The 15,002-nt window shown below is 39.1% G+C and overlaps 1 protein-coding gene across 1 annotated transcript in view; it reads left to right on the top strand.

The window, feature by feature from the left end:
• ARHGAP42 (Rho GTPase activating protein 42) overlaps window positions 1–15,002 on the top strand; it is a 314,057-nt gene that overhangs the window by 280,335 nt on the left and 18,720 nt on the right. The window contains exons 13-17 of the mRNA XM_043896938.1: window positions 5,566–5,628; window positions 6,797–6,871; window positions 7,569–7,653; window positions 8,248–8,306; window positions 10,992–11,097. Coding sequence (XP_043752873.1) covers window positions 5,566–5,628; window positions 6,797–6,871; window positions 7,569–7,653; window positions 8,248–8,306; window positions 10,992–11,097 — 388 coding nt within the window. The remainder of the gene's footprint in view (window positions 1–5,565; window positions 5,629–6,796; window positions 6,872–7,568; window positions 7,654–8,247; window positions 8,307–10,991; window positions 11,098–15,002) is intronic.

Raw genomic sequence — 15,002 nt, 5'->3', positions numbered from 1 at the left:
AGCTTCTGTTAGCTGATAAGCTCTAACCTTTGTAGAAGCCAGAGAAGGTACTTGAGCAAGCCAGCTGCAAACCAGTAACTACCAGCCACTGATCAGCAAGCATTCCTTGGGTGCCTGCTCTGGGAGGCTTTGAGCAGTCCGTGTTTCATATGGACAGGTATACTCCCCTCTCTACTGCTGCAACAGGAATACTTGCCCTCCACTAAAGAAAAATTAGGATACATTTTCAGCCTTTAGTGGTCCCTTACACTGATTTTTCATTTGAACACTATAAAGAGTTCCCAGTCTTTCTTTTATAAGCTATAGAGGCCTATTTTTGTTGAATTCTCTTTAGCACTAGCATACTAAGTGGAATACAGCCTTCATGGCTTTGGAAGACTGAAAGGTATCCTTTACAGAATGTGTTCCTCCCTTACTTCCCTCAGAAGCACTGCTCCTTGGGACTTCCTCCTACATCAGTCACCAGGAGACAGAGGATTCTGGAGCATGTTTAAGCCATATCACGTTCTCCTCACACTCAGCAGAAACTGCTGAATTCTGTGTGAAGGCAAGAGTAGTAGTTTGTAAGGCAGCCATGAATGGGTACTGCCATTATTGCCTTTTGATGTCTTTTTATAGGAATTGGCAAGTCAGTAGCCAAAAAACCTCTGCTACATTCCAGTTAAGCAAGTAAAAGCTAAGATTGTGGGATTGCCTTTCATTTAGTCCTTTTAGAGTAGAAAACTGTTGAAGTTATATATAATTAGATCAGAAACACCAGGTTATGCTGTGATTGAGAGACTTACCACAGTGAAGGTTCCTATCTTGATTATGCTCTAGGTCCATTCAGGTCAGCTGTGATTCTCTTATTTATAGTTTTTACTCTAAAATCCAAGCTCATGGAGTACCTTGTCTCTCTAACATTGATGATCTTGTGCCAGAGGGGACTAGAAAATGTCAAGCTCCCACATACCAGTTCTTCCTGACTGATGGATGACAATGTCTGTCACTTCCGTTCATGTTTCATTGGCTAGTGCGTATCATGGGACAAACTGTCTTAGTGAGAGCTGAGACACACAACCATCCTACAGGAAGGGGCAACAAAGACGGTGATCGATAGTCCCAAACTGTGGTGATCTGTTTAGTTCCGATGAGAGGATGGGTTTGCTCATTGTTATTTATAGCAACCACCTCTTCAACAACACGAGAGACGACTCTACACGTGGACATCATCAGAGGGTCAATACTGAGATCAGATTGATTACATTCCTTGCAGCCAAAGTTGGAGAAGGTCTGTACAGTCAGCAGACACAAGATCAGAAGCTGACTGTGGTTCAGATCATGAACTCCTTATCACCAAATTCAGACTTAAATTGAAGACAATAGGGAAAACCACTAGACAAGGCAGGTATGACAAAAATCAAATCCCTTACGATTATACAGTGGAAGTGACAAATAGATTCAAGGGATTAGATTTGATAAACAGAGTGCCTGAAGATCCAAGGACAGAGGTTTGTGACATTGTACAAGAGGTGGTGACCAAGACCATCTCCAAGAAGAAATGCAAAAAGGCAAAATGATTGTCTGAGGAGGCCTTACAAAGAGCTGAGAAACGAAGAGAAGCTAAAGGCAAAGGAGAAAAGGAAAGATATCCCCATTTCAATGCAGAGTTCCAAATAATAGGAAAGAGAGATAAGAAAGCTTTCCTCAGTGAACACTGCAAAGAAATAGAGGAAAACAATAAAATGGGAAAGACTAGAGATCTCTTCAAGAAAATTAGAGATACCAAGGGAACATTTCATGCAAAGATGGGCTCAATAAAGGACAGAAACAGTATGGACCTAAGAGAAGCAGAAGATATTAAGAGGAGGTGATAAGAATACACAGGAGAACTATATAAGAAAGATCTTCATGACTCAGATAACCACGATGGTATGATCACTCACCTAGAGCCAGACATCCTGGAATGTGAAAGTGGGCCTTAGGAAGCATCACCATGAACATAGTGGAAGTGATGGAATTCCAGCTGAGCTATTTCAAATCCTAAAAGATGATGCTGTGAAAGTGCTGCATTCAGTATGTCAGCAAATTCGGAAAACTCAGCAGTGGCCACAGGACTGGAAAAGGTCAGTTTTCATTCCAATCCCAAAGAAAGGCAATGCCAAAAAATGCTCAAACTACCGCACAATTGCACTCAACTCACACACTAGCAAAGTAATACTCAAAATTCTCCAAGTCAGGCTTCAATAGTACATGAACCATAAACTTCCAGATGTTCAAGCTGGATTTAGAAAAGGCAGAGAAACCAGAGATCAAATTGCCAACATCCGTTGGATCATCAAAAACGCAAGAGAATCCAGAAAAACATCTACCTCTGCTTTATTGATTATGCCAAAGCCTTTGTGTAGATCATAACAAACTGTGGAAAATTCGTAGAGACGTAAATATCAGACCACTTTACCTGCCTCCTAAGACATCTGTATGCAGATCAAAAAGCAACAGTTAGAACTGAACATGGAAAAACAGACTGGTTCCAAATCAGGAAAGGAGTACGTCAAGGCTGTATACTGTCACCCTGCTTATTTAACTTCTATGCAGAGTACAACATGTGAAATGCCAGGCTGGATGAAGCACAAGCCAAATCAAGATTTCTAGGAGAAATATCAATAACCTCAGATACCAGATGTCACCACTCTTATAGCAGAAAGTAAAGAGCCACTAAAGAACCTGTTGATGAAAGTAAAAGAGAAGAATGAAAAAGCTGGCTTAAAACTCAAGATTCCAAAAAGCTAAAATCATAGCATCCAGTCCCCTCATTTCATGGCAAATACATGGGAAAACAATGGAACCAAGTGAGGGACTTTCTTTTCTTGGGCTCTAAAATCACTGTGGATGGTGACTGCAGCCATGAAGCTAAAAGACACTCGCTCCTTGGAAGAAAGGCTATGACCAACCTAGACAGCACGTTAAAAAGCAGAGACGTAACTTTACTGACAAAGGTCCGTCTGGTCAAAGCTATGGTTTTTCCAGTAGTCATGTGTGGATATGAGAGTTGGAATATAAAGAAAGCTGAGCACCAAAGAATTGATGCTTTTGAACTGTGGTGTTGGAAAAGACTCTTGGGAGTCCCTTGGACTGCAAGGAGATCCAACCAGTCCATCCTAAAGGAGATCAGTCCTGAATATTCATTGGAAGCACTGATGCTGAAGCTGAAACTCCCAATACTTAGGCCACCTGATGCAAAGACCTGACTCACTGGAAAAGACCCTGATGCTGGAAAAGATTGAAGGCAGGAGGAGAAGGGGACGACAGAGGATGAGATGGTTGGATGGCATCACCGACTCAATGGACTTTAGTTTCAGCAAACTCCTGGAGTTGGTGATGGACAGGGAGGCCTGTTGTGCTGCCATCCGTGGGGTCGCAAAGAGTCAGACACGACTGAGCGAGTCAACTGAACTGATGGCTCTTTGAAGAATAATGCTCCAGGCCGATAGTACCTCAATCCCCAGGGACTTCAGCCCTGCCCAAAGAATACCTTGTTCGTGTGATTTGCGTACGTAGATTTTACATTCTCCTCTAGTCAGTAACAATGATGATGGTGATAAGAGCGAACACTCTGTAGCACTATATTCTAAATATTATTCTACGATACTTGCAAATGTTAACATATTTCATCTAGGAATAGCCCTATGTAGACAGTATTACTATTATCCTTATTTTATGGAAGAGGAAAATAAGATAAAGAATTAAAACTACCCCCAGTAATACAGTTACTAGGTGGGAGAGTAACTATGTCTCTTTCTTCTGCTTAGCACTAGTGGCTGACTGTTTTCTTTGTTTTTATCATTTCTTCTGTTTCTCGGTGGTGTGTGGATAGGAGCACATGAAGAAGGGATCCAGCATCTAATTACATTTATTCCATGTTTGGTGCTCTTCACTGGTTCACGTGGTTTTGTCTTCATCTTACTACAACCCTTTAAGACATGTAGTGTTATTTCCCTCATTTTTAGATGAAAGGATAGCATTCATAAAGGTTCATAGGCATGCTTCCATCACAAAGCCGTGAGTTGAGATCCAACCCCAGGTTCACCTGGCTCTAAGCAAAGCTGAGTGTTACCTCTATCACGGAACCTCCGTCTACTCTTTCAGGCAATAGCAAAGGATGTTCAAAGGCAATAAAGCAAAAATGCATGGTTATTTTGGCCAACACAGTTTATTCTTTCACATCTTGACAATTCCTTTACAATATTATGATGAGTTTTGCCATACATCAGCATGTATCTTTTAGAATTAGTGTTTTTGTTTTGTTTTTTTAATATACCTGGTAGTAGAATTGCTGGGTTATATGGTAGTTCTATTTTTACTTTTTTGAGAAACCTCTATACTGTTTTTCACTGTGGCTGCACCAATTTATATTCCCATCAACAGTGTACAAGGGTTCTGTTTTTTTCCACATCCTTGCCAACATGTGTTATTTGTTCTGTTTGTGTGTGTGTGTGGTGGCCATTCTGATAGGTGTGAGGTGATAGCTCAGTGTGGTACCTCTAGCTTTTCAGTTTCTCATTTCTCAGATTTCTCAAACTTTTCAGTCAATTCAGTTTTGGTGATTTTCTATGCCTAGGATTTCTTCAAAGTTTTTCATCTTTCCTGGCACCTTTTTTTAGCCTAATTTTTTGATATATGTTTTCTGTGAATCTGTGTTGTTGCATGTATGTGTTTAATCCACCATCTTTAAATGGAAACCAGTTTTAATTTTTTAATGGTTTGTCTTTGTCTTCATAAATTATTATTTGGGAATATCATATATTCACTATATTTGGTAACAATTTGCATTATAGTATCAAAACTTTTTGAATTTTCCCTGTGGGTTATTATTTGGTATTTTTAAATCCTTTCTCTTTAAACAAGTAGTCTAATTTGATTCAACCTCTAAACCTTAAGAAAATCTGTCAAAAAGCAATGAAAATAAAGTGCAGTTTCATAATGGAGAATCTTTGAGAGGATTTTTAGTGAACTTACTATGCATATTTTGAACTATTTTGAATATGATATGAAATAGAATAGAACATAGAATTCAGGAGACCTGAGTTAAAATGTGGCTCTAGACCTTAGAACAAAAAAAAAACAGTTTTCAGCAACTTGGTAAATCACCTTAAGATTGCAGTGCTTTATCTATACCTCATAATATTCTTTGGAGAATCTCATGGGAAAAATATATGAATAGCTTTGTAATATAATTATTAACACACATTAAAAGTTTATTTTTATTGTATTTGCTTCTATCATCCAGAAAAATACGTAGTAAAGGATAATGCTAATTTTAGGGAAAACGGATGGGCTCAATTTTACATATTACTTTCTGTGAAAGAGCTGTGTTTTTAATGAAGCAAGTTGATATAAAAACATTGGTGAATACGAATCTCCCTCTTTCACTTCTAGCCCCAGATAAAAAATCAGATGCTAATCAAAATATTTGATAAATTCAGTAACAGCCTGTGTGCCATCAAGCCATGGAACAACAGAGCCGACTGGAGCAGTAATGTTAGTTCATCATAAACACTTAATATGGTTTTCTTTTATTTCCAGTGTACTTAAATGAAGCAGGGTTCAACTTTGTGAGAAAATGCATCCAAGCTGTGGAAACGAGAGGTCAGTGCTGCCTGATGGGTACACCATTACTGATGCATGGTCCCTTCTTACAAAGAAGCTGCTCAGAAATCAGGATGTACTTTGTTATCAATAGGAGCTTAATTTTAAGAAACATATGATTTATAAATTATACAAACATGTAAACAGCTGTACTTTGAACTTTAGTTTGCCAAAGTCATATTACAGACATACTTCTTTTTCATGAAGTTTCATGATATAGCCTCACTTTACTTCTTTTTGACGGACCGATATTGTTATTTTTTTCCAAGCTGTAGGAAGTAAGATTCCTGAGGAGTTTGAATTCAGCTCTCCTCTTTCCCTGCATTATATCTCACAGTGACTTTTGTCACTGTCACAAATTCAGCACCTGTCTTCAGTCTAGTCATGACCTCTGTCCTGAAGTCCACTCTAGTTGCCTTTTCCTTCCAGGAAAACTTGTCTAAAGCAAAACCTCCTGTTGGGCTTTGGAATTCTTTAAACTTATAATTAAAGTTTGGTGCTGCCATTTAAGTTTTGAGAAGTCAAGTCGTTTCCTTAAAAATCTCTGAATCTGTCTTCTCACCTTTATTTCTGTTTAATTTTGGGGGGGGAATAGTTGATTTACAATGTTGTGTGAGTTTCAGGTGTATAGCAGAGTGAATCAGTTTTACACATGCATATATATAGACCCCGTTTTAGATTCTTTACCCAAATAGACAATTATGGAGTATTTAGTAGAATTCCCTATTCTATACAGTAAGTCCTTATTAGTTATCTCTTTTTTATATAGAAGTATATATATGTCAGTCCCATCCTCAGCTTTAAAGTGAAGCTAGCAATTCCATCCAACTGTTCAACACATAGGACTCCGTGATTAAGGGAACAGAATATGAGAAATACTGATCATTCTTTCTCATCTTGAATGGTTTTTTATATTCAGGTAGTGGTGAATAGACAGCTGTACTTTGCCATTTTGAAGCTCTTCATAGACTTTCAAATCACTGTTCATTTTTGCTCTAAGAAATATATGTCTGATGAGTGTTTCCAGGGTAGGTTTGCTAAAGTTAGACTGTAAAATTGGATGCATACCTTCCAGATTTTATGTAGGCATATATCTGAGTTTTTAACATTCTGTCCTTGGAACTTGTGTCTTATGCCGTTTTCTTGTGATTTTTTTCCTTCTCACTAGGCATCACCATTTTAGGTCTCTACCGAATAGGAGGAGTGAATTCCAAAGTGCAGAAACTCATGAATACCACATTTTGTAAGTTTCGGCTGAAGCCCGTTACTTACTTAACTTTTACATTCTTATAGAAAATTCAAACCATAGGATTTTTTGAGATATAGGTTATTGCTTGTCTTTGAGTATTTTCAAGTCATATCTAAAATTAATATTTGTATTCATTTTTAATGTCCATTATTATAGATGACCAATCAGAACTTGTAAAGGGGCCCTTTTTATAATATTGACTTTTTCCTCAAGTGTTCTTTGATTAGCTAGTGGTACAGTAAGATTTATGGGTGCTGGGATTCAGATGGCCTGAACTGGAATCTTGGCTCAGCCAGTTTAAAGTTCTGTGACCTTGGGTGATTTGCTTCACCCCTCTGTGCCTTCACCTCCTCGTTTATAGAAGGAGGCTCATTGGAATTATAAGAATGTGATGCATTAGTCCATGTAAAGCACTGAGAAGCACGCCCAGCACATGGTAAGTGTGCTGTGACGTTAGCAATGGGCAAACATCTGACTTGAGAAACTGTGTTCTGTAAGAAATATTTGAGGTTCAGTGTCAGAATGTGCTTTGCACCAACTCAGGCAAACAGCAGTCCAAAAGTTAGCTCCACTGGCCTTCCAGGAAATGCATGCCTCTCTTTGACCTACTTTTGTCCGCATCCGTCTTCTTAATAGTGCCCGTGATATTTTGAATTGCACAGTTTAAACATCTTACTTTAATTCTTTTCAGCTCCCAAGTCCCCTCCTGACATGGACATTGATATTGAACTGTGGGATAATAAGACAATAACAAGTGGACTGAAAAACTACCTCAGGTGAGGGGGGCCTGCCTCCTGCCGCTCTGCTGTGGTCTCACGGTCACCCCTGTGGGCAGGCGGCGTGGACCCCAGGGAGCTCCGTGGGGTCCTCTTCCCTCCTTGGCACAGCTCATTCACTGAAGGTGGACTAGTTCAGACTGGTCACAGTTACATTCAGTGTTCTGGGGTTTATATATGCTTGTTTCAAACAGTAAACTTAAAAGGCTGTGATAGTTTATGAGCGCTAAATAATAATTTCTGTTTCATATTAGATTCAAATTCAGGTCTTCGTATATTTTTTTCATAAAACATCACAAGTTGAATTGGAAATTTAAAAAAAAAAAAGAAACTATTGCCCCCATATCTGAGAGGGATTTTGTTCCTGTAGTCCAATAGTTCTCACAAAGTATTAAAAATAATTCCCCCAGGCTCGCCCACTTTAATACAGTGGCAGCAAGAAGTGCTCAGGACACTGGTGTCTTTGAGGTCTGCACTTTAGAGCTACTTGTCAACTCTCCGGTAGGACGTTATTGTACTTCTCACAGAAGCACTGAAAGTTCCGGGGAAGCCAGAAGGTAACTGTTCTCAAATCTGCTGTATTCTCTCTTGTAGGTGCCTTGCAGAGCCACTGATGACTTACAGATTACACAAAGACTTTATTGTTGCTGTTAGTAAGTACATTTCCATCGGATGCATTGTGATTGATGTGGTTTTATGCTGTATCAGAGGTTGTAAGTTTAAACCTGCTAGTTAACATTTTCCTACCTAGGGCTTAAGAAATTGTCATCCTCATACTTAACAGTTTACAATATGGTTATGAGAAGTCATAGAATGAACTAAGATACTTTGTTACTTAGTAAGGCTCATTGGGGTGGCACGTATGGTGTGATTAGAAAGAGCTGTGAGGAATTACTCAAATTACATTTTCCTTGATTAATGAATGTCAGTTTCTTACAAGAGCGACTTCATGGTTAAACAAGACCACAAAGAGGTACAATCAGTTATGCCCCCGCCTCCACTGTACTCACGTGATTTGTTCCTAAGTCTGGAGAAAGAGTCAGCTATTTTTGGAAGGCAACAACACCTTTTCTCTCTTATTATATTTATTGATGATGATCAGATGGTGCAGTGGTAAAGAGCCTGCCTGCCAGTGCAGGAGACGCAGGTTGAATCCCTGTGTCAGGAAGATCCCTTAGAGTAGGGAATGGCTACCCTCTCCTGTATTCTTACCTGGAAAATTCCATGGACAGAGGAGCCTGGCGGGCTCCAGTCCATGGGGTCGCAAAGAGTCAGACACAACTGAGCACACACACACTCACAAACTCATCAGATATCTATATTGTTTCTTTAGATCTGTGACTGCCTTAATGTTATATGAATAAGCAGGTTTAATTCAAAATTATGGGGAGCAGGGGAGGGGGCCAGTGGCAGTCATGTAACCTGAGCAGTTAGAGTTGTGTAAAACGTTGGGCTCAAGGGCCAGGTCACCATCTGAGCCAGTCTCAAGTTGTAACAGTTAAGAGTTGGCATTTCATTGTTAAGATATATAAGATATGACTGTAATAAGAGTATTTTTCACAATCCAAGAAAGAAATCAACTGCATTAGTTTATTACCACACATTGTAATGTCACAAGAGGTGTTATCTACTGCTAAAAGTGTCAAGCGAAGCTGAATGACCTTGGCTTGCAGCCCTGCATACATGACTGACCGCATGATCTCATGACATCTATACCACTTAGCTTTCTCCTGAAAGCTCTGCACTCTACTTCTTCTTTATAGAAATCCATCCTTGTAAGAAGAAAAAGACCTTTCAAAGTATATAATCCAGCCTCATTTTATTAACGAGGAAATCAGGACCCAAAGGGGGACAAGTGACTTTGTCCAAGGACCCTAGTAAATTCATAGCAATATCAAGACTACAAGCCAGGATTTTTGACTCTTAACCTAGAACACTTTGTTACAAGAAATTCGTTTTATAACAAACGGTGTTTGATCCAGTTAGCTAGAATGGCTCAATGAGCTGGTTGTTTTGATGCAAACATTTGGTGGCAAGATTTTTTTTCTTCACTTTTGTGGCAAATAGTGATCATATTATTCACTATCATGATAATTAAAGCATTTCTCATGTATAAGAATCCATCTTCTGTCTGGGTCAAGGATAATAGAAATAGGTACCATTTGGCTTCGAGCAAGAGAAATTTAGCTCAGGAAGAAAGGGGAAGTTACTCAGAGACTTAAGGGGAGTCTGTCAGAACTCCTTGGCAGAGAATGGATCCTGCCTACAGTGACCTGCATCGAGGAACTGCAAAGTTGGGAAGAGATGTTTCTCATCCACCCTCCCAGCTCTTTTTGGATGTCTCTCATTTTTGTTCTCTGCGGCATATCTACCTCATTTGCAGACAGATTTTTCTTACTTGGGAGCACATTTGGTGATGGTCTGCCTTGTTTTACATGATCTGCCTTTGCATGAATCCAACAGACAGATCAGAGTTTTGGTGTCTCCATTCCAAATCCTGGGAAAGACTTCATGTTTAGCCCGATGAAAACCAGGCCCTTTCCTCACCTCGTGTGCAGATAGCTATGCCCGGAAGAGAGGAAGGTCCCATTTATAAACCCTGTGCAGTGGGCACTTTCTGGAGAAAGGGCTTGGCAGGGTGGGCAGTCACCCTAGAATTTGTTTGTTGTAGTAAGAGAGTGTTAAATAGATTCCTTTTTCTGAAGCATTACAAGTTTCTCTAGCCAACTTGTCAGCCTCTTGGCTTTTTCCTTGCAGACTGAATCTGCTTGAGATGATTTTTCTTTTTTTTCTTCCCAGATGTACCATGGTCAGCATGGGCTTAAAATCTACTAGGCCTTTGGTTGCACAATTATCCTGACACGTGAGAAAAATAACTCTCTGCCGTCTTTTAATCTATTAAATTTAGAAAAGAATGCCTCCTTCCTCTGGTCTGATAGAGTCACTCAGAGGTTTCAGTGTGATAAAGTGTACTGTGGTGTCTGGCACATTAGACCAGCAGTAACAACTGCTGCCATCACTCATATTACTAAAAGTTTTATTCTCTCCTTTTGTAACAAAACCAAAGGAGGAAATGAGTTATAGTTGTATAGAAGTATATAGTCAGAGGCTAAGAGCATAGGTCAGGATTAGATGGAACTGAGTTCTTCTCTACTTAGTGATTGCAGATCATGGACAAGTTACCCAGTGACTCTAAGCCTTAGGAAATGATAGTGATAATACTTACCCTGTGAAGCAATGCTTATAAGGCATGATGGATGGAAGTGGTTATGATGTTTAAATTATTAATGTTGATAGAATTAGAATTTGAATATTTGCAACCTTTTTTTATGTTATAGAATCTGATGACCAAAACTACCGGGTGGAGGCTGTACATGCATTGGTGCACAAGTTGCCAGAGAGAAACAGAGAGATGCTGGACATCTTAATAAAGCACCTGGTCAAGTAATGCTCTGACTCAGACTGCTCACTCACTTGTTCATCTGATAAGTCTAAGGATGTTCATGTCTTTCAAAGGGGGTGATAGAGCTGTAACTTTGCTACTGTAATCAGAGTCCATTGAATTGCTTGAAAAATGAAGCAGCAGTTTGTTTTTAAGATATAATCTATGTGTGTGTGTATCTGTGTTTATGACATGCAAATAATTATATCCCTGCAACTGTTATACTTATGATGGAATGTCAACTTAAAAATGTATGAAGGAGTATACAGTTCTTTCTCAGTTCTTTTAGATGCATTGTAAGCCTGAAGTTTGAAGACCAGATCTCGGTTTTACTAGGGTCACCAGGTTCTACCAGGTCAACATGCCATTGGAATATTAGCTTCCCTCCCCAGAGTCCTAGTGTCTGTTGGTTTCTGAAGATCTTTTTGACTCTTATGTATTTAAAACTTTTGATAAATATTGTATTAATCAAGTTTCTTCAGAGAACAGAACTAATAGGTTGTTGTATGTGTGTCTATGTGTACATACATGTATATGTAAGAGAGACTGATTGGTTGCAAGGAATTGGCTGCACAGTTGTGGAGGCTGATTTCAAGGCAGACTGGAGACCCAGAGAAGTTGATGCTGTGGTCCAAATCCAGGTAGTCTGGAGGCAGGTCCTCGGAGACCTCAGTCTTTTTCTCTTAAGACCCTAAACTAGTGTTTAGATGAGGCCCACCCAGGTAATGGATGATAGTCTGATTTACTCAAAGCCTACTGACTTAAATGTTAATGTCATCTAAAAATGCCTTCACAGAAACATCTAGAATTATGTTTGACCAAATACTGGGGTACTGCAGCCTAGCAAATTTGGCACGTAATACTAGCCGTGACAGATCTATCTTGATTCACACACACACACATACACATTTAATTCAGAGATTTCAGTTCAGTTACCATGCTGCTGGAAACAAAAGTCCAAATTCAGGTTTTAAAGTTACTTAAGAATTCTCTTATAGTCTCATTTACAAATGGGAATAGTTTTTGTCTTAATGAGTACTGCAATTCATAGTCAAATGATTAATCCTTCCTTGTTTGCTACAAGTAGTAACCCAATTTATGCTAATTTGAGCCATGCACATTTGAAACTGTGCTCTATATTAATCAGTCTCATCTTAACTTGCAGGGTTTAGGACAATATGAGTTGGCCCTCCTTAAAATAAGAGGAAATCCACTAGGAATGATTTCATTTCAAGTTCGTTGTTAATGATTGCCCTTGTTGGCATTTAGCTAATGAACAGGGACTCACTACCTTGGTCTGAATTACATAGTCTTGAATTATGTTTTTGAGTTGTGTGTCCTTTTCTTGAAACAACCATACAACATTTAGTGGGCATTCTCTTGCTACATTCAAGCTAATTTTTTAGCAAAGCCTTTTAAAATACACTTTAAAAGCTTCATGAGTGTCACATAAAATATTTTCCCTTAATTATCCAGAATGTTAGATGAACACAAGCTTCACCTTTAATTGTGACTGTAATACAGGAAATAGAAGGAGTATATCTAGCCACTAAAGAGTACTAAAAACTCTTCTGCCCAAACTTCACCACCATTCCTAGCTGAACCTAAAAATGTCAGTCTCCTCTGACTGAGCAGCAGCAGTAGAATGTGTGCTCACATCACCAATGACTTACTTAATTCTTCTTCTTGTTCATTCACTGTCAGGTCCAACTCTTTGCTCTGTGTTCCACTGCCTCCCAGAGTTCGCTCAAATTCTTGTCCATTGAGTCAGTGATGTTATCTAGCCATCTCATCCTCTGTTGCCTCCTTCTCCTTGTGCCTTTAATCTTTCCAAGCATCGGGGTCTTTTCCAGTGAGTTGGCTCTTCTCATCAGGTGGCCAAAGTATTGGAGCTTCAGCTTCAGCATCAGTCCTTCCAGTGAATATTCAGGGTTGATTTTGTTTAGGATTGACTGGTTTGATCTCCTTGCAGTCCAAAGGACTCTCAAGAGTCTTTTCCAACAGCACAGTTTGAAAGCATAAATTCTTCAGTGCTCAGCCTTCTTTATGGTCCAACTCACATCTATACATGACTACTGGAAAAACCATAGCTTTGACTATATGGACCTTTACGGGCAAAGTAGTATCTCTGCTTTTTAATATGCTGTCTAGGTTTGTCATAACTTACCTTCCAAGGAGCAAGTGTCCTTTAATTTCGTGGCTGCAGTCACTGTCCACAGGGATTTTGGAGCCCAGGAAAAGAAAATATGTCATCCCTTCCACTTTTTCCCCTTCTATTTGCCATTAAGTGATAGGGCTAGATGCCATGATCTTAGTTTTTTGAATATTGAGTTTCAAGCCAGCTTTTTCACTTTCCTCTTTCACAGTCATCAAGAGGCCGTTTAGTTCCTCTTTACTTTCTGCTGTTAGAGTGATGTCATGTGCATATCTGAGATTGTTGATATTTCTCCCAGCAATCATGATTGCAACTTGTATTTCATCCAGGCGGGCATTAGTAGTTAATTTAAGTAAACTAGTAGCAACTGATAACAATCTTGGTCCCTGGCCACCTTATTGACTAAGGGGAATTTAAGATCAGTGACCTAGATTGCTCACTGGCCTAAAGGACCAGTGACTGATTACAAGTCCCCAGTAACTAGCTCTGAGACATGGTATAAATCATTGATTTCTTTCTGAGAATTCATTGTCTTTAAGACAAGGCCTTATGTGGTCTCCTCTATGACTTAAACTTTAAGTATTTAAAAGTGCAGTTCAGAATGTGTTTCATATACAAGTTGAGGGAGTGGGGTGCAGAACTGGCTGAAACGTGGGATGATAAGACTCTATATCAGCTGACTAGCCCAGCAGAAGGGAAATTCAGTGAAGAGGAATATGGTTATCAAATTATATCATCTTCCAAAGAATATGGTTATCAGCTTCATTTTCAGAATAGAGCAGTTTTTTTTTATGATTTCTAAATTTATTCCCAGTGAGCTTCATATTAATCTTATTCTAGGTTACTTATACTACCAGGCACTCTTACTTTTCAGCAAAAATACTTGGAGCCAATTTAATTACAAGGAAGAATATTATTTTAAGATCATATTTTATTTAATTTAACTTATTTTATTTAATTTTCTCAACACACTGCGATCAGGGTTATTATTCTTATACTTTACAGATGAGGGAACTGAAGCCTTGAGAGAGATTAAATAACAAGGCTGATTGCACCCAGCTTCCACATTGGAAGGACCCAAGCTTTAAACCCAGACAGGCTCACTGCCTTTACAGATGGCTTATTAGGCTCTCTAATTCTTATTAAACAATTAATTTATAATATTTGGTTGTATAAAAAGGAAACTTAGAATGAAATTCTTATGCTAACCAAGAATCTTAGCTAACGCTGTCTCGGGCACAAGGGGTAAATTCGGTCAATGCGACAGTCAGGTCTTCCTGCCCTATGTCAAATGTTGGGTGGATAATCCAGAATCCTGGATTCCTCATAAAATTTTACTTTTGCTTCTAGAATGGAGTTAGTGTGCATACTCAGTCACATATAAACATTATCTTGTGTTGTGCTCCTAACTAGAATTTTTCATCCTCACAGCCCCACTGGGAGTAAGATAGAAAAGGCAGTGGTTCCCCTAGAAGATTGGTTAAATAAAATAAGGTTACCTCTTAAGAATGTATCCCGTCTCCAAATTAAATTAGCTAGTCAAAGTCGTTTTTGAGAGTTCACTGGGGTTACTTTGCTAAGGTCAGTAATATCAGAGACTCTTTATTTTCAAGCCAGGACTAATACTTCCAGGTCTCCTTGTCTTGCTGTTTGCCTAACACAGTGCTCAGCACTTGGGAGGCCCTCGGGGAAATGGGAGCTGGGTGGATGGAAGACAGGATGGGAACATGCCCTGACCAGCCATCTGACACG

This window comes from Cervus elaphus, chromosome 1, assembly GCF_910594005.1.
Source record: "Cervus elaphus chromosome 1, mCerEla1.1, whole genome shotgun sequence".
In the NCBI taxonomy this organism is placed as follows: Eukaryota; Metazoa; Chordata; class Mammalia; order Artiodactyla; family Cervidae; genus Cervus; species Cervus elaphus.
The sequence above is the reverse complement of the archived record's forward strand: the minus strand, read 5'-3'. Positions and strand labels throughout refer to the sequence as shown.